This window comes from Erithacus rubecula, assembly GCF_903797595.1.
Source record: "Erithacus rubecula genome assembly, chromosome: 2".
NCBI lineage: Eukaryota > Metazoa > Chordata > Aves > Passeriformes > Muscicapidae > Erithacus > Erithacus rubecula.
The window spans coordinates 25676890-25697768 of NC_136685.1; the positions used below are offsets into that span (position 1 = coordinate 25676890).

Genomic DNA, 20879 nt, shown 5'->3' on the forward strand with positions numbered 1-20879 from the left:
GTAGAGATGTCTCTATTTTCACATTTGTTACTAGAATAAAAGAAAGAAAAAAGTATTTGCACAAGCTGAACTTCATTAATATGCAAATTATAATTTTTTACCATTCACCTAATAGTGCTAGAAGACTGCAACCTCAAAAAATAATAGAGGCAGTAACATTTTATCTTTGAAGACTAAATTTACCAAAGATCACCTAAGACAGATCTTTATTAGGTTGGCCAACGTATATTTATATGAATAAACCCTTGAAAAATTTTTCAAGGAGTTTTATAATTTCCAAGCATATAAATAGTAAAAAAAAAAAAATTGAAAATTCAACATCTTCAAGTCAGACAGTATTTCTCAAAGTTATAAAAAAGCAGACATGCAAACAAATATCTCTGCACTGCTCAAATACTGCAGTCACACGAGGTAGCTATTTCTCTACAGATTCTGTTACAAAACCAAATTTGACTTGTCATATCCTAGCAAACAGCATTTCAAAAAATAGCTTTGTCCTTTTAAAGATTATTGTTCTGATATAAGCTATAAAAGCAAACAACAAAAATTATTTTCAGTTCGTTTCCAAGAGTCAGTTATGTCTTTATCTACCTTTGATATCTACTGTAATATAAACAATCTAACTTTCCCCTATGGGTGTCTTACTGAGTTATTTCAATACTGCAAACCTATGAAAATTTTATGACTGTCCCTTCCAGACAGGGAAGGAACAAGTCCAAGAGACCTACATATAACAATGCTTATGGATGCTCATAGAGAGATGTGATTTTTGTATTTGTGGTCTCTTTTCTCCACCTGTGACCTTCAAAGATAAAGTCTCACTTTGATAGATTTTTTTCATATATCCATACTGGCATTTAGTAGAAGAAAATATGATGGTTACTGTTCCTGCATTAGTCTGCTTGCTATTGCTGAAGAGTGAGCACTGGTTTATAGAGGATCTCTAACAGTGTACAGTCTGGAATTGCACTCTAAATAAAATCTGTAATGCTTCTATTGATCTAACAGAGCACACACAGTGTAAATCCCAGGCAAATCCAAAATACAATTAACTAAAATTTTATTACCTATAGAAACTAATGGTGGGGAAGCCAATGTTGATTCTAATTGTGTTGTGTAGAGTTTACTTACACTAGAACCACTTAATATATAATTTTTATGTGTCTATATAAGTTTCATACTGTACTGTCATATATAAGAATAATTTTTTAAGATGCAACTGTTTTAGCTGAGTAACTCATACTTTTTCAAAATTCTTTTTTATAAATGTACAATGCTCTGTTCCAAAACCAATTTTTCAGTTCCTATCCCATTCTAATTTTTTTTAAGATATTGTCACTGTTATGCTCTGAAAATAATTCTCTACTTCAAAAGATAATGCCTCATAATTGAAGATGAAACCTCGGTATTCTTTTGACTGTGAAGTCATTTTAAGACAAAATAAACACATGTAACATCTTGATATTAAAACTGACACATTTAATTTACAAAGATTTTGACCCTTGACCACTTTAGAACTGCTTTAAGAATGTAGGGAGAAGGAACAATACCTATGAAACCGATGAAATCTCTTCCAAGAAGCAAAATGTAGATTTTACTAATGACCTTTCAAATCAAAGAAATAGGTTTTTATAGCAATGAGAATGGGATCTACAACCTTCCTTTCATATGGAACTGTTTATTACTGATTCCCATGTTTCAAAAGGATATAATGTCAGTAGCAATGCCCATAATCCTAGAAAAATGTTGTTCCTTTGTGCTGCTGACACTGGTGATGCATGAAATATCTAATCTGTAGCTAACAAAGACAGATGGTTTTCCCATTCATTTCTAATTAGCCATTTTTAAAGTGTCAGCAGCATTTTTTATTTATTTGCTTGTTTAAACTTCCAATTTTACTAGGTTTTTCCAAATTTAAAATGTGAATGTTCTTTAAGGAAGCAGTTAAATGAAGGGCAAAAGAATAAGCTAGAATGAGTCTATTATGAATCATGTGCAACAGAAGCATTATAATATTAGGATTAGAAATAATGAGGTAGTGAAATCTGTGTTGAAAAATTTTTTCCGACATTCTTTTTGTGCATTGCCTATCTTATTTCTATCCATTCCATTTTTAATTCTCACCATCCCAGACATCATCACATCCCACCACATCCCACCCAAGATTACTTTTGTAATTTTTGTTATTGACCAGAACAAAAGACAAGCCATTAATTTCAGTTTTAATATCATTGGTACATAACATGATGAGGGAATGAATTATGCTGAATATGGTCTTTGTGTCCAGCAATTTGGTGAGTTTTGTCTATGAGGATGTTGTGGTAGTGTGTGAAGTCTTACTAAGATCAAGAGAGACAGCATCCACAGTCCTCTCATTATCTGTCCAGCCAGTCATCTCATTGAATGCCATCATCAGGAATGCTTTCTCTCTGGTGAAAACATTCTGCTGAGCATCTGCCTTTCCATCATGTGTGTGGAAACAGTTTCAAGGGTTATTTGCTCTGTCACCTTTCCAGGGATCAGGGTAAGGCTAACTGGTTCACAGATCCTCCTTCTTGCCTTTCTTGAAAGTAGCAGTCACATTCGCCATTCTTAGCCTTCTTTTTTTCTTCCTTTCTCCATTCCATTCCATTCCATTCCATTCCATTCCATTCCATTCCATTCCATTCCATTCCATTCCATTCCATTCCATTCCATTCCATTCCATTCCATTCCCTGATATATTTCATAACCTGTCCTTCTTCCAAGTCTTAGAAATGTCTCCTTGTCATCCATATTTTTTAGAGATAATCAAGAGTGGCCTTACAAGGACTTGAGCCATTTTCCTCAGGCCTCATGATATCTCCTATCAGGAGCATGCAGAAGAGAGCCTCCCAGTGTTTCCATCACTCATCCTTCCGTCTGGTGTTGCCTCATGACTCAGGTTTAGCTGGTTTAGATACTTCACTGGACAGAGCTTCTAGTACATGCTCTGGTGCAGGGTCACTGAGCCTACTCAGAGCTCAGATGGAACAGGAACTCTCATCCTATTGTCAAGGTTACAAGCTTCTAGCCTTCTCTGTAACTGAAGTCCCCATTTCCAAAATTTTATGCAAAGACTCTTCCTCTTTCTGCTTCGCTATGTCTGGGAGTTCAGGTTCTTGTATTCACAGTCTTGGAGAGCATGATATTGTCCCCATCTCAGCTTCACACACTGCTGACTGCCTCCTGAAGCTCCTTTACTTGGCAACACAGATCCTCCTCCAGCATACAAGTGCTTCCTCAAGGCAAGGATACTGTCATCTGATCCCAGCCTTGGCAAGAGGTTCTAGACATTTCTTCAGCTCCCTGAGGAGCTCAGTCTGGTTTGAGGTCTCTGATGGGCTGATCTAATTGCTCCAGTGGCTGCTCAGTGATAGTGGCATACAGCACCTCACTACCTAAGTACACAGTGTCCTCAGTGGAATTTCTGGCCCCTTCTGCTCTGCTGGCTGTGCTCTGGGCTTGGCAGTTACATACACTCTTTCCAGCATTTGCTGAAAGCATGCTTGGCTGTCCTTAATGTGGAGTCAGCTGGAAACAAAAAGCTTGAAGTCCCTATAAATCAAGAAAAGTTGGCAACAAAAGCTTGTGGGACACTGCTACAGCTTGTTAGCAGCCACAGCCTTCTGTAGCTATCCCTTCTGGGGAGCACCAGGCACCCTGGAGCTCTTCAAAGGTTCACAGCAGTCCTCTGATGACCCCAGGAGTTCCCAGGAAAGTTAGCATATCATAAGCCAGAGACTATAAACTGCTGTGCAAACTCCTTTGTTTGTTAGCTCTGGTCATTTATTAGTACACTATTTGCAATTAAAGTGTTTAACTGCCCTACAGCAATGATGAATTTGGCTAACTTATATTACATCTCATACAATCTCAAAGCTATGCTTGAGGTACCTTATTATTCCAGAAACTGGTTTACATTCCCTCTATTTAACCTGTGAGCTCATCAAGTGATCATTTTATGTGTCTTTGGGTGTTTGCAAACAAAATACATTATAAAATATTTATTTAAATGTGTCAACTAATGATTAAATATACCAGGTGGACCAAGGCTAGTGTTCAAAAAGGAAAAGTTGATGAGCTAATTTGAGAGGAGGGGAGGGATTTTCCAGGTGCTTACTGTGTTTTGCTTCAAATTTTAATGATTTATTGGGATTTTGAATAAAAATGTTCTTTTTCTTTAAGAAGATTTTTGAATTACAGCTAAAATATGCCCTAAGGAGTGCAGAATGTCAGTGACTGTTAGATGTTGCTGAGGTGGCACAGCAATATTTTCTTTTTTGCTAAAGGCAATGGAAACCCTAAAGCTCATTCACTGCAGTATAACAAGAAGCACACTACACATTTTCAGTTGTTAGCAGTATTACCAAAGAGGAACTCTGAAACACTTGTTTGTGCTTTCACACATTTCTTTAGCTAGTTCGTTAGTAAATCTCCTAACTGTCCATATAAATCTTTTAAAGATAGTTTTGAGTAAGAAATGCATACAAATCTTGGTACTAGGATGAAGGAAAAAAGCCTGCAACTCTGAATGAAAGATATTTCAGAAATGCAACATTCAAATATTTTGGGAAATGTCTCTACAGCAAAGAGGAAGAGTTGTCCAATGAACCCTGAAAAAATGACAGACAAGTGTTGCTGCTTGCAAAAAAAATGCTTTAGCATTTACAATCTGGGATCATGAAATACCAGTATATATATACCAATATATACCAACATATGAGTGATACTCGTCTATGGGAAAAGCTGCTTCTTGCTTTTGGGAAAAAAAAAATAAGGAAGAGCATAGCAGTAGGTAAAATGATTGTGAATAAAAACAGAAGGTACACTGAACACATTATTAAAATGATAACCATATAGTTACTTCTTTTAGAATTCTGTGATAGTTTAAAGCTCACTCATTTAGAGATGAGCATACCTTTAAAATAGACTGTGTAAATATGCATGCTTTTGCTTTCATATCTTTCAGATATTTACACATCCTGAATTCAGGAATCACCTGCTTCTATAACTTGGCACAGAGCAATTCTTGCATATTTCTGAGAAAATGCAGAGGCTGATTTTGACTTTGATTTTCCAAATAAATCCTTTTCAGAAGGGGGAAAAAGAAAAGAAATAGTATGCTGATTTTCTGCAGCAGTACTGCAATTAAAGTATGCATGACTCTGAATATATCCTAATGACTTAAGACTGGTCTTTTTTAAGAGCTTAGCACAGGTTACACTAATGAAAAACTATTTTGTTATTCTGAAAAGATATGGCTTCAAATGCTAAGGAGCAAAGAGGGAAACAATAGGGCAAGATGTTGTAGTTGGAAATACACTGAGAAAGTAACAAGGATAACAAGTAACAAGGATAAGTTTAGCTGCGGTTGACAGTATGGTTATCCAAATTGTCAGCTGGCATAAATCATTATCTAGCTAAAAACAAAGGAAGATGATCATGACATGGTTACTAATTGAAGAAGCATTGCCAAGGAAGACTAGCACAATTTGAGATGAGTTCTGAAATCACTCAAAATACCCTCCTCTATGAACAAAAATTATTCTTTCCACTGGAATCTAAGGAAAACCACGGCCTCTTACAGGACAGGGTAAAGTACAAATGAGTTTAAATGGAGAGAATTTAAATACAGGCAACATTTTTGCACACATTAGCAATAATTTTGCAGAAGTGCTTAAGGAACTTGAGCCTCAATTTCTAAGTTGACATTGGCAGTTACCAAATTTGGTCCTTGCAGAACTTAGTGGGAAGGAGAGGTTTCAGCATTTTGTAACACAGCCAGGTTTATAATATCCATAACTGTGAAGGGGTAGATGGAGACCTGTGACATAGCTGCACAAACAGGATGTAAGGAAACATGCCAGAAGGAAAATGTCTAGGATAAGAATGAGCAGGCAGGAAAATGTCTGTCTCAAAATCAAAACAAACAAACAAACAAACAAACAAACAAAATATCAAGGGATTCTGATTGCAAAAGTAAGATATCAAGAGTGGATAAGATAACATGAAGAACTGAACTTCAGTTTACACTGAGATTATAAAAAGTGTCTTAGTGGATGGATTCAAGTGTTGACAAAGGATAGCACTGAAGCCTGTCTTTATAAAACATAAAAGATAAATGACACAAGAAAATATACTTAGGTTAGTATAACTTCCTGTTTAGTATGGAGAAGTCTATTTGTATGTCATAAACATAAAAGTAGCAGTAAGGCACCATTTTTATTCTTTATAAAAAGCTCAAGACCAAGAAGTGACAAAATGAATCTGTGAATTTTAATATAAATATACAGAAAGAATAGAGTAGCTTGGAAAGACATTTGATTAATTCTCCAAGTTCTAAAATCATAATTATTACAGCCAAGTTCCAAACTATTCTACATCATTAGAAACTCCAGTTCATCGATAAAATTATGTTGCCTGTTATTTGGCAAGAAGAGTTGAATAGATTTTCACTCAAAAATTGGTGACAGCAAAGGAGACACAGGAGCTTGAAGTAGGGTTTGATGTTACTAGGGCTAAACCTCAGAATTAAGAATACAATAGAGAAAAGATAAAGAATTCAGCTGATATGAGATTAATCTGTCCATAAATGTTCAGAGACATAATTTGAGATTTCATGTTATCATGAAAATTAAAGTCACATGGTACTGGAAATATATGCATGAAATATATGCATGATTTTTTTCTAAATTAATTTATTTGCCTTGTGCAGTGTGCCAAACTGAAAACTGAGACAGAAGAAAAAGATATTTCTCATTTTATCAGCTCAACATAAATTAAGTCAAATGAAAAAGGACATATTAAAAACTACTCACATCCAACAACAAGCTTGACTACTGGTCCAGTATCTTTCTTACCTGATTTTTTAAAATAAAAAATATGTTTCTGAGGCTTTATTTTCTTTTTTTCCTGTTGGAACATGATTTATTTTTCTATGGTGGAATCCATAAACAAAGGTATTCAGTGTGATGGATTTGTTGATACCTCAGTTTTGCCAGATAGTTTTCATTTCCAGATTCAACAATGAATAGCCCCAGATAAAGAGAATTAACTCAAAAATGAAGTTTTTAATTAGTGTTTATGTTTTCCATAATTATTGTCTTATCACAGATTTGAATTTGGTAAAAGAATGTTTCATTATATTCACTTTTTTTCCTTAACAAAAATATATTTGTTGCACAATAAACGACTTAGTTTGGAAGTAATTGATGTTTGCAGCTGGACTTGCAAATATTTAAGAGAAAGTAAATTAATTAATATTAACAAAGCATAAAAGAAAGCTAAATTTATCTATCGCTTACATTAATTTAAGTTGTAAATGATATCAAGTACCAGTCATGGCATAGCCAATTTCAAAGAAATTCAGAGCTGCCAGCAGCTCAACTTACAGCAGGAAAATAAACAGTGCCAAAACAAGCCACAGGCAAGAGAACTTCATTGCCTGCCACTGATGCATTCCCAGAGCACTTGCTGGCCTGACTTTGGTCCAGACTAATGCCTGTCCAAAACAATGCCTGGACACAGCTCATGAACTGCAATGATCTTTTCTCTTAGGCAATTATAAGCCAGTTATCCTGTTTTTAAAATTACGTTTAAGTTTAAAGACATGGCTGAATGTCCTCAGGTTCAGGCTTTGCTATCGTAACACAAATGCTTTGTCTTGTTGATGTAGCTTGTAGCAGAAAAGCATTAGCAAGGTAAGAAAAACCAGCACATTCTTTAAATTAAGAGTAATTATGGTCCTTTAGCATCTGTGAGTACAAACAAGGACAGCTCTAATGATTGAAATGAAATTGCTTTGTATTATAAATATAAAACATTGAGCTATACTAATTTTCCTTGGTGTTGCCAAGTCTCAGAATCACTGTCAATGCTAGGTATCTCTGAAGATGTTTTGTTTGGTGTAACCTGCCCCTTGTATATGATGATTCAATGGTATGTCTAATTTTCCTCTTCTGTTATGTCAACTAGGACAAATAACTCTGAGAAAAAATATGCCTGGTGCTTACACTTCAAACCCTCTTTCTTGTAAATATTTTCTATAGCAGTTTAGTATTTGCCAAATCCAGAAAAAGAATTCTTGAGCATTTTTGTTCTCAATAAAAAATAGGAAGTCCTTGGATTTGTGCGTAAGCAACTGACCCAGGTATGAGTAAAACCAGAAGAAGCCCTGTTATCTTCTGCAATACATATAATGCTTCTACAGGCTAGAAACTTGGGAAAATGTAAGGATTCATGGCTGCAAAATATCCATTCACCTAGAATTGTCCTTGAGGGTGGTAGACTACAAAGAACTACAGGCATCAGAAAAATAAGAACCACAAAATTTAAAATATTTTAAAAAGTTTTTTTTTTTTTTACATTCCAAAAGACTTTTAAAAGCAGAGAAAAAATCAAATAAAAAAAATTTAACAGGTTTTCTCAACATTGCTATACATTCTGTTATTAGAATAAAAGTATTTTACCAAAGAAGGAAGTTTAACATCACATAAAAATACAGCTCTAGGACACCCCAAACCATTTTGGTTAAGTTGTGAACATTAATTAATTTTTAAAAAATATTATATATATTATGTTATTTAACCTAGTTATGTTAGGCAATTTGAGGAATCATTTCTCCATTGTCAGCTGTGGTTAGTTTTCTTTTTGATTATTGCCTGTATTGTCAGAAATATATGCAGCCATGTCAGTGTCTATTAAGAATTTACTCTTCTAGTATTGACATCACAATATAGACAAAAATCCTGGCTTCATGGAGCAGAAACTGGTTACTAAATTGTTTATGGACTCCTAATTCTCATGCTACTAAAATAAAATCATTGTAAACCATAATTTTATGCATGAAATAAAGATTGGGGTTTAAGCTAAAAATATTTTTGTTAGAATCAAATCCTCATGCTTTGTCTGAGGGTATATAAATTTTAGTTAAATTACTATTTTGCTGGTATTTGAAGCCACAAGGTGGCAGCAATGATATGGGCTCCTCATCCAACTGCCCACTACCACTACTTTTACTCTTTAAATCATCTCTTGTGTTTATAAGGCAAATATCACAGAAAGAAAAACTATGTTTTCTTTGACAAAGTATAGTTCTAAACTAGGTTACTTGCTAAATGTTTTTAAAATCATACTCTTTTCTTTGCTTTTTTCTTTTTTAATTTATTTTTAAAATTTATTTTACATATACCATTTATTATATCTGCTGGCTTCACATGAAAGTATGGTTAAGCACTGTATCCACGACAAAAGTCATTTGCCCATCTGTGCAACAACAAACAGCATTTCCTTCCCAAACTGGGAAATAAAATAATGGCTGAATGTTTAATCCTGGCCTTCCTGGAACATGCCCACAGGGCGAGGAGGTGCAGCGCTTACCGATAGCTGTTGAAAAGGTCCATGCAGGTGCCATTGTTTCTACAAGGCTCTGAATTGCATTCATTTGATTCCTTTTCACAAAATTTTCCTTCCCATCCAGGCAAGCAATCACACTGGTATCTCTGTAATGCATTGAGTAAAAGAAAAAAATCTGTTACTCTTCGTATTTTAATGCAATTACAAAAATATTATTACTAATTGTTGGAAGATATTACCAGACTGCAAAAAAAAACTTCAGGAATTTTTAAGATATGAGTGCATAAATAAATTCCCACATCATGATGGTGAAATGTGTAATGTACCAGCATTTTGACATCTGCAGGTGTTTAGAGGTTGCAAAAAAATTAATTGCATTTTAGGTTTTTGTTATTGAAACAGAGACAATTACGTTTCAAAGATATATAGGCTATGATCTTCATACAAACAGCAAAGGGAAATTATTTAATTTTGTAATACACTTAAAAATATAATAAAGAGTCAGAGCTCTGAAGGCAGTCCAGATTGAGCACTTGACCTAGACCTTTCTGTAATGATATTCTTATTCTCTCCTGACAAATTAAAAGCTTGAAATATTTTATTGGAGCAAAGACAACAAAAGGAAAGTTAACAATTTAAAGTCCCACTCACTATGATTGTCCTGGAGTGTGGAACAGTTTCATTGAGACCAGTACTTCAAATGAAATTATTTACATGTGTATTCTATTATATCTGGTTAAATCAACTTTTGTATTACTTATATTGTACATAGTATATTTGTGATTTGTATTTTCTCAACTGCATTCTGCTTGTTTGATGCTCATGTTGATGAAAATCATTGCTATGCTTGCTTGGCACACACCTATGATTTCTGTGGCACAGATGTTCTAAATCCACTGAGATACACTTTAAAAGTCAGTAAATAAAATTGAAGGGTATTTTTGTGAGTTAAAATTGGGCAGGTAACATGGGCAAATGACACCAAGTCGGGTGGGAATGTTGGTCTGCTGAAGGGTAGGAAGGCTCATCAGAGGGATCTGGATAGGTTGGATTGATGGACCAAGACCAGTTGTGTGAGGTTTAACAAGGTTAGGAGTTGGTTCCTGCCCTTAGGCCCAACAACCCCAGGCAGTGCCACAGGCTGGGGTAAGAGTGGCTGTAAACCTGCCTTAATGGAAAAGGACCTGGGGATGCTGGTTGGCAGCAGCTGAACATGACCAGTGCGTGCCCAGGTGGCCAGGAAGGCCAATGACATCCTGGCCTGTATCAGCAATGGTGTGGCTGCAGGATGCTTAGAGTCACCATCCTTATAAGTGTTTAAAAAATATGTGGCAAATGTTTTTTGAAACTTTTATGGATGTTTCAGATATGGCACTTGGTGACACGGTTTGGTGGTGAACATGGTGGTGCTACATTGACAGTTGGGCTTGATGATCTTAAGAGTTTTTTTCAACGTTAATAACTTCATGATAGGAGACAGAAAGATTTTATTAACATTTTTTGTTCTTTTAGATGTAACACAGAGATAAACTTGGAAAGAAAATAATTTGCTGTGAACTGTGCGAAAGAAAGAAAAAAGAAAATAGATTTGAGACAAATAACATTACTACTCCACATATTGACCTTATGATTATCTCAGTTGTTTACAGCATGGTGCTAATGACACCAAAGTTCAATTCCCATATGGGTTATTCACTTTGGAGTTGGACTTGATGATCCTTGTATGTCCCTTTTAACTTAGAATATTTCTGTGATCTGTGATAATAACCACACCCAAATATCTCAGTTCTCAATACACTTATCAGTGTCAGGTGGGAAAAAATGAGCACTACTTATCCATATCCATTAGTAAGACACCTCTTAAAAATTGTTCTATTGTCAGGTTAGGTTTCCGTATATACTGGGAATGTGACATACCAACTTTTTTCCAGAAAACTCTTCAAGAAATGGATTGCAAAATGAGAAGTGAAAGGAAGCTTGCCAACAATTTGGTTTAGAAAGCAGCAGTATTTTTCTAGTCCCACTAAAATTATCTGTCAATCAAATGCTGAAATTCTGTTCTTTGCATAGTTTTCATTACATGAGAATTGTCACATCAAGCACCAAACATTACTAACATATTTCTATATCACACATATGTGCAGAAAAAGCTAAAAATTCTTACACATTATTTCATCTCAGTGTAGTTTTGCAGCAATTGAAAGTGCAATATTGCATTAAACTATATGTAAGCAGATAAAAAGGGTTTTTATAGACACAAGTCTTTACAGAGAAGGACCTGGGAGCCTGGTGGACACCAAGTTGGACAAGAGTCAGCAATAAGCTCTTGTGGCCAAGACTGCCAAGAGCATCCTGGGCTGCATTGGGAGGAAAGGTGCCAGCAGGTTGAGGGAGGTGATCCTTCCCCTCTACTCAGCCCTTGGGAGGCCACACCTTAAGTGCTGGGTCTGTTGTGGGCTGCCAGTACAAGAGAGATCTGGAGCTGTTGGAAAGTGTCCAGCCAGTGACATTATTAAGAGATTGACACATCTCTCAGATGAGGAAAGGCTGAGAGAGCTGGGACTGTCAGTCAGAGCTTAGCATACACCAACATAATATGACAAGAAGCTGCGTGGTAGAAAGCATGCAGTGGATCAAGCAAAAGACTGAAGGAATTGAATTTGATACCTGTTTATATGTTGTTCCCCTTTATTTACTGTAACTATGTATTACTATCCTTTGGAGACAGGTTAAAATAAATGGTACCTTTGAGTTCCTGCAAATTGTCTTTTGTTTGTCCTCTAAAGAACACAGTAAGTACATAAATAACACTAGAGTTACTCCTCTAAAACAGCTCTCTCTTGTACAACATATAGCACAGTATGTTTAAGAAGAGTGGATTTTACCAGCTAGGGTAAAAATTTCTGATCCCTTGCATACATACCCAGAACCTCACATGCATATGAGCATGTCTCTATCCAATTAACAGTTTGTGTTGCAAGAAAGTGCCATTTAAGAGCATTTGCATATTTTCCCTTCTTCAGCACTGTAAATGAAGAATTAATCATTTCTTAAGCCCTAGTCAATGTTACTTCACTAGGAAATGGTAGCTCAACATCTAGTAAACAGAAACTGCAATGAAAAATGTTCATCACACACAACAAAGATCCAAATTATGAACAAGGCAAATCTTCAAGCCTGTCCTGTGTATATATATATATTTTTTTAATTTATATTTATATTTATATTTATATTTATATTTATATTTATATTTATATTTATATTTATATTTATATTTATATTTATATTTATATTTATATTTTCAGTATAATTTTTATCATACAGATATATGCTCCAGATATGTTTTCCATGTCTAGAGAAAAAAAAATGGAATCAATGTAATTTTCAAAGATACCCATGGAGTTGGAGCATTTTTGGGGGGATTTTGAAGTTTTTAATTAACAGAAAAAACAAAAAGTACCACACCTGGAAACAGAAACACACAAAAGGAAACATAGACATATTCTTTTATTCTTTGTGCTCCAAGTTCTTTTGCCACACTGTTTTTTGGGGTGCAACCCTTTTTCCATTAAAGCCAAACAAGATGAACCCTTTGTAAGACTACTTATCATTGGCACATAATTGGAGATATACTCCAGCCTCTACAGAAAACTCATCACAAAACTCTTGTCTGTAGGAATCAGGGCTTTTTTTCCTACAAAAAACCTTGAACTTCAAACCAATGCAACTTCATTTTGTTAGTGCTAACAGCAGTTTATTTAACCTTGTGAAATAAATGTGAACATAAAAATGTAAGCATCTGTGAAATCATATTTGCAATTGCTCTAAACCATATTGAGATCCTAAGATTATTTATGCAGCCTTTTTGTTTTTTAATTTAAGGGTCTTTTCTGAGTTGCTACTTTAGGGCTTTACTTTTAAGTTGTTATTGATTTAACCATTTGCATAATCATACATATTAACTGACAAAATTAGATTCTCATTTTGTCATTCTGGCATTGTTGTCTTTGTGCAAGTCTGTTTGCATTTATATACTGAACAAGCAAGCTTGTTTAAAAACAAAACAAAATAAAGCAGAACAAAACAAAACCAGGATACCTGTTCATCTTTATTTGGTTTACACTTACTTTTATTTTTACTGTAGAATTCTGAGCTAAGACAAGGCCCATGCAGAGTGAAGTCCAAGCCAACACACTACTTTTCTGTCTTCTGATAATGAATTATTTACCTGTTCTTCACAGGTTGTAGGAAGAGTGAATGCATTAACTGTGCTGCTCCACAAATTAAGGAAATTTGACTTCTGACACAAAGAAAATCTGCAATTAGCTCTGTTGTTGCAACTCTAGAAGACATACATGGCTTGCTCTAATATTAGTTAATAACTCTGCAATAATCAGATTGCTTAACTCACAGCAAAGAAACACCTCCAGGGCTGAGAGTCAGGAGGTTTCCTATATGGTTATTAAGACTGATGTTAATTGGAAGAACTATTATAAGCAGTGGCATAAAAGAATAAGGTGAAAAAAAGTGTGAAACATGGATTCAGAAGTGATGAAAAATTGCAATTAAAAATCTAATTTCTAAACAGTACTATAAGTGATTGGTTCTGATAAGACTACTATTTAAAAATCACCAAAGTTACTGAATCTTATTATTAGAATCACTAGCTGATGTATTCTTATGTATTACTTTATTAAAAAAATAAGTTTTTTTCCATTTTACTCTTGCTTTGTAAGTTACTCTTGCTATGTGGTGTTTTGTTAAGCACTTAAAAATGTGAAATACTAGGGTAAACAACTTTACATTAAGTTAATGTTAAGCTGAGGTAGCATTAGGTACTTTTAAAAACTTCTAAATTCTCTCTATTTATTGATGTATCTTTTCCTATACAGTTATATCTTAAAAATGCTGACCACTACATTTATTTGCTGTTCCAAACCACTTATATTCTTTTGTACCCTAAGTTATTATAAATTCTATATCATCTGATATAAAGAATAAACTAGATTTTCTTTAATTCAAATTTTAAGCAAGGATTACAGGAGAAACAAAGAACATTTTAAATTTATTTATCTCTCTAGCATTTTAAATAATGAATAAGTTAAATTACCAAGCTTGGAGAGTTGTAATGAGTTTTTGCTTTACGTTGTAATAATTCTGTGTATATTAAAAGCATTTAATAAGTATATGAGAAAAGTAAGATTTTCATCATATTTGAATGGCACACCATTAGCAAAGAGAAGGTTACACTTTCATTCAGTGCAAGATCTGTCTTAAAATATGGCTGGTACCTAGACATGCTGTGCATTCACAACTCTAAATGAGCTGTGCTGTAATTTGTAACCATGAAGAAAATTATCATAAAAGGGAACACTTGTTATTTGCACTGCAGGTCTCTATACAAAACCATTCTGTAGAATGGTGCTTTGCTAAAAAATAATAATTATTGCTGCATTGGATACTGATAATTTTAAAGTGACAGTTTTTGTAAAAGTAGATTTTGGTGAAAGTTTACTTCTCTTAAAATTGAATAACAGCTAATGCTAGCAACAGGCTTCTCTTAAAATTATTTTAGATTTCATGTTACATTTACCGTGCAAATAAATTCCGGCCTATGCCTTTGCAATTTAATCAACTATTTTCATCACTGCTCAGACATGACAGTCCTCACAGTCCAATGTAAATCTTGTTGGGGTTAGTTTTCTGTGTGGAGATTCATCTGTAACATGCTGAGGCATGCAAACAGGCAACATGGCTTTTACTAGTATTGACACAGATATTCCATTTGAGCATGTTAAAAATTATGTATGTATTGTCTTTGCAGATAAAAGTACTCAAAAACAAATCCAAATCTCTGTGAAATTTTTAGTAAATTCAAAATGTTATTTTATGAGATGCTACAGAAATATGGACATGAGAAGACCATAAGAGTTATTTAAGAACAATCATTTAGATAAACAAATGCTACAGTCAAAGTCTCAAAAGTTGTTGATGTGATATTTTTCTTATAAAAGATGAACTATTTAAGGGAAATAAATAAGATTTGATACTGGCCCAATCCATCAATAATTTTATGACAACAAACTAAATTCAGTTTGAGACCTCGTACATAATTAATAATAGGTGATGCCTTTTTTTGTCTCTACTTCCTGACCTCTGCCATTTATTCTGTTCATACCTTTCTTTTGCTCCTCTCATAGAGAGCTTACTAGGAAATGTGCCAATCAAATAATCTTCCACATGACAGGTGCTGAACAGTACAGGAAAACTAATGAAAAACAACAGCCTTAAGTTGTTTGTGCAAAAATAAACCGAATAACTAATCCAGCTAGTCACAGACATTTGAGTATCAGCCTTTGATCAGTGTATCTGTTTTGACATTTAGCTCAATTGTTCAACGACTAGTGAAAGGTCATGAACACATTCCTGTTAAACCAAAATACTGACAGGAATTTGACCCCTCTAAAAGCTTTTCTAAAGCTTTCAGTTTTCCTCTGGATCTCAGGTAACAGGAGAGCTGTGGGAATTAACTGTGATATTCCAAAGGAACAGTCCAGGTACTGACAGACAGAAACAATCATCTTGTTTTTGAATTATAAACCTGGTGTTACAACTGGTAACTTTTTAAAGAAAGTAAGAAAATGCAGAAGAACAACTACTGGTTTCTGTAAAACAAAGCTGTCTCCTGCCTTAACATAACAGCTCATTCAAATTTAGATTTTAAGCATACAACCATTATCACATCAGTACACTTCAATCACCACTAAGTGCCATTTTTGCCAACCTCTGGCTCAAAAGTAGGGGAAGGTGAAAGAAACAGGCAGTTCCAAAAATATTTCAAACTAAATATCCTTAGAAGTACTGAGACATTCAAAATATTATTTGATGTCAAGTCTCTTCTTTTGAACTTTCACTTATCCCTACTTTAAATTTATAGAAAATGTCATTATAATAAAGCACATTACAGGAAGAATGAGAACATGGATCCATGCTCACCTGAATTTGCAGCTCTTGTGGCTTGGCTGTGCTTGTTTTCAGAGCTATGTCATCATTCTTTACTTTTAAATTAGAACAATATGCACAGAAGTTCAAAATGTAGTGGAAACTTCCCCATGTATTTACCTCATACATCTAGGCAGTTTTTAATGCCCAGGTAATGTGCATGTCTTTGTGAGAAAGTTCAGCATTTTTTTCTATCAATAATTTTTGTCATTCTTAGCCCAGTGTCACAGCTCCTGGAAGGACAATGCGTGCCTGGAACCAGACAGACTGGGTTTCCCAAAACAGAAATTCCAGTATCCCCAAATTCTGAAGCACTAAACACAGCCCAGTTTTCTGTAATTTACTCCAAGACCGAAGAATAATATGCAGTGTTTCAGATGTTTGATACATGTCCTCATTATTGGAAACTAAATCTCAGCAGTCTTTTCACCTTTTCTTCACTCACAGCTTTCCATTACCAAAACTATGGGTATGCAGCTGCTTAATGATGCATAACTGAAGTTGGTTCATGCACTAAAAACTTGGATCAGTCTGTTTATCAGGGTTACCTAGTGATAGCTTCATCCACAAATGAAAAATTCATAGCAGCTTCTGATTGCAAGAGAAATTCTGCAATACTTATGGTCTCAGAATGGCTTATTATAAGAATCAATATTTTCTGGGAAAAGCACAAACTGTGACCAACAGTCTAATTCACTTGTTGCATAACACAATTTAGAAATAAGTCACCTAAAGTCAAGTAAAAGCACTCCTTTGAAAACCAAATTATTTAATTGAAAAATCAATGAGAGTTTACTTTTGAGGTTTTTTTCTTAAAACTCTACGTCACTTAAAAATTATTAAAGAGGTTGTTAGACAAGAAATAAAAGAGATACATTTTAATTTGCCAAGGTTTGCCACCATTTAAAAGATGCATTTTCCTAGAAGGAAGATAAAGAAAAGGGAACTGCAAGAATGAAGACAGACTAGATAAATTGAGGGATAAGAGCATTACCAGTCCTCCACATTTTTATAAAAATTTTCCAGTCTCAGGTTTTTCCTCTCTGCTTTAGAATGTCTTTGTTGTGCTATGTCTTGAGAATAAAAAGATTTTAAAGAGCACCAGATTTTAGTAATGTGTTTCTCCTTTTCCAGAAAAATGCAGGTTAATTATAGATGTTTCAGCATACTAAAGGACTGTTAAGAAGGGATTTCGATTAAGAAACATTTGTACAGATAAGAGAAAAGGGAATAGTATTCTTATAATAGAATCCTAACTTAATAATTCATATTCAAATGTTAAGAGCTGTCTTCCCCTCTTTCTCTATTTTCCTAATACATATCTAAAATTAATTTTAGTATTATTTAGGATGAGGCAATAAAATATCAATCATTTGTGCTGTAGGTTGGCTATACTGTGAGCTTAGGAAGATAATACTTTAGGAAATTATAACTTTGGATTTTATGGTTCTATCTATATTTGGTATGGTAGAGGTTAACCACTCTTTACCTGTTAGCTCATATTTCATATGAAAGGAAAAAAAAGCCTTTTTCTCTGATAGCAGGAAATTTAAAGACTTTCATTCTAATCTTGTAAGGCTGTAAAAATATTTAATCTTAGCTATAATTTTTTCTGTCTCATTTCCACTCCCTGGGAGAGCTTGATCTTATTAAGGGCAATCTTTTGCAATTTGCATTTTTCTGGCCTTCCTGGAGTTTGCCTCTTATTACTTTAATGAATTTCTATTTCTGGATATTGAAGGTGCTTGCCTACAGGACTTCAGGAGGCTCACACCTTTTAATGGTATTGCAAACACTGTACCCACTAGCCCTATTTATAAAATCTATTACAATTTATGATGCTGGTGCAAAGTTAGAGCTTTTCTTCATGCTTTGGATTTCAGCAGAATATTGATGGGATCAGCAACTCATCAATAAGCTAAACAAAAGATTATATGTGACTGAAATTTTTATACAAATGTGATATATTATTTTCCTCTTTCCTATTGGTGTGATTGTATTTGTGCCATTATTAGGCCACTGACCCTCTCTTTTCTCTTTTCTCTCTCTTCTCTCTTCTCTCTTTTTTCTCTCTTTTCTCTTTTGTCTCATCTCTCCTCTCTTTTTTCTCTTCTCTTGTCTATTGTCTCTTCTCCTTTTTCTCTTCTCTTCTGTCTTCTCTCTTTTCTGTCTTCTGTCTTCTCTTTTCTTTCTTCTCTCTTTTCTCTCTTCTCTCTCCTCTCTCCTCTCTTCTGTGTCTTCTGTGCCTTCTGTGTCTTCTCCCTCTTTCTCTGCACCACTAAAGATATAGCCTGTTCTTTTACTCATGGAATTCTACCCAGGTCCTGGCAGGAGTGGATAAAGGGTTGGATTTGTGCAGCTGTTGCAGCTAATAGGATGATTGTGAAGGATATTATAAGCCAACAGGAAAAAACAACAACAACAAACAAAAAGCAACAAACAAAAACAAAAACTCAAAACAAACAAACAAACAAAAACCAACCAAAAAAAAAACCAAAAAAACAAACCAACCAACCAAACAAAAAACCTAAAAACAAAAACCAAAGCACAAACCCCAAATTTGAAGTGCAAACCTGATAGGAATGTGAGGAGACAGTGCTGGATCCTGGAGGGATAAACTGAATCAGAGAGATTAAAATAGGAGCAAGCATTAGAAAAGTAGGATAGGCAAGACATATAGGGAATTGAAGATTCAGAGCAACAAGAGCACGAAGGGACATAACCTCTGATAAGCAATCTTTATTTACAATTGTAGATCTTTATCAAATCTGATTTTGATCATCTTCTGCTAATGGGTTAAATTAAGAAATGAGGAATGCTGTGGAGAAATGTGTTTCCTGCAGGCTGAAATAAAAAAAAAACTGCAAGAGCAGTGAGAACTGCATGTAGATCACCATGGGATATTTTCTACCAGCCACCTCAGGCAGATAAATATATGACCACAATTTGTCAAGACTTACATGCAAGATCCCTATTCTTCCTTTTTCACCTACTGTGTAATCTCTTCTTTCTTTTGTTTGTTTGTTTTGTTTATTTGTTTTGTTTTGGGTTTTTGTTTGTTTGTTTTGGTTTTTTGTTTATTTGTTTGTTTGTCTTTGTTTTTTGTTTTTGTTTTTTGTCCTGAGGTATAGCAATTCTACGTGAAATAATTTTAAAATGCTAATATCTGGAAAATTAAAACACATACATGTATGAAAATATTAGAGTGTGTCCAAAGGAGGACAATGAAGGGTCGGAGGAGAAGCTGTGTGAGAAGCAGCTGTCTGTTCATCCTGGAAGAGGCTGAGGGGAGACCTCACTGCAGTTACAGGTTCTTTTGAGGGGAAGAGGAGGAGCAGACCCTGATCTCTGCTCTGTGGTGACAGTGACAGGGCTGAGGGAATGGCCTGGAGCTGTGTCAGGGGAGGTTTGGGTTGGATATTACAAAAATATTCTTCTCCCAGAGGGTGTTTGGGCACTGGAACAGCTCCCCAGGGCAGTGGTCACTGCACCAAGCCTGACAGAGCTCAAGCAGTGTTTGGACAATGCTCTTGGGCACATGGGGTGACTCTTTGGGATGGTGCTCTGCAATGCCAGGAGTTGGACTCCATGGTCCTTGTGGGTCCCTTTCAATTCAGTATATTCTGTGATTCTGTGATGTGCAACTCCATTTGGTTTAATAGAGAATGAAATTAATTTCCTCAATGCAGTCGCAAATAGAAGTTATCCAAAGAATAAATTGCCATTGAATATTATTCTCACAAATTAGTTCTTTTTCAGGAATTCCCCAAGAATTTTCACCATTTGCAAACATAATAACCAATGCCAGGGTCCTCTTTTACAAAACTTTGATGTACACTACTTGTTGAAACTCATTTCACTTTTTTGTAACTATATGGTTTAAAAATAATATTTTGAACCAGAGAAAGAATGAGACTGAGAGGATCTTGTTGCATGTATAACATAACTTTTCTTAAAATATTTTATAAAAAATATTTAGATACAAAAACCCCAAAATTTACCTGTCTTCTAAATAAACAACATTTCAAATTCTTTTCACTTTATATATATCTCACTGCCTTATAGATTTGAATATTTCACTTTGGCCATATGCCCAGAAAAATGTAAAACTCTAAGTTGATGCAACAGAATAAAATTTAATTTTTGATATTAAATCAATAATATTCTGGGTGTAGGGTTTGTTTTTTGTTTCTTTTTCTTAACTGAAAACTTTAGTATATCATTTTTTAAAGTATAGTATCAGGGTAAGCATAGTGGGAAAATACTGGACCAGTTTATTTGAACCAGATGGAGATTTAAAAAGGAAGTGTATACTAGTATAATTGTTAAAATACAAGTGTACATAAACAACATTAAATGACTGTTTCTGAAAAGTGTATGAAGATCTAGAAAATATCACTGCTTTAAAACACTGAACATTAGAAGTAACTTAAAATAGAAATGATTTCAAGAATTGTTCCTGATCTTTTTTCACTCACAGAATATGTGCATGCATGAAAGAT

The 20879-nt window shown here is 34.5% G+C and overlaps 1 protein-coding gene across 1 annotated transcript in view; it reads right to left on the reverse strand.

Moving 5' to 3' along the window:
* Positions 1-20879, reverse strand: part of EYS (eyes shut homolog) — a gene marked incomplete at its 5' end in the record, with an annotated part of 591920 nt that overhangs the window by 418377 nt on the left and 152664 nt on the right. The window contains one exon of the mRNA XM_079298292.1: positions 9400-9521. Within this exon, the coding sequence (XP_079154418.1) occupies positions 9400-9521 (122 nt within the window). The remainder of the gene's footprint in view (positions 1-9399; positions 9522-20879) is intronic.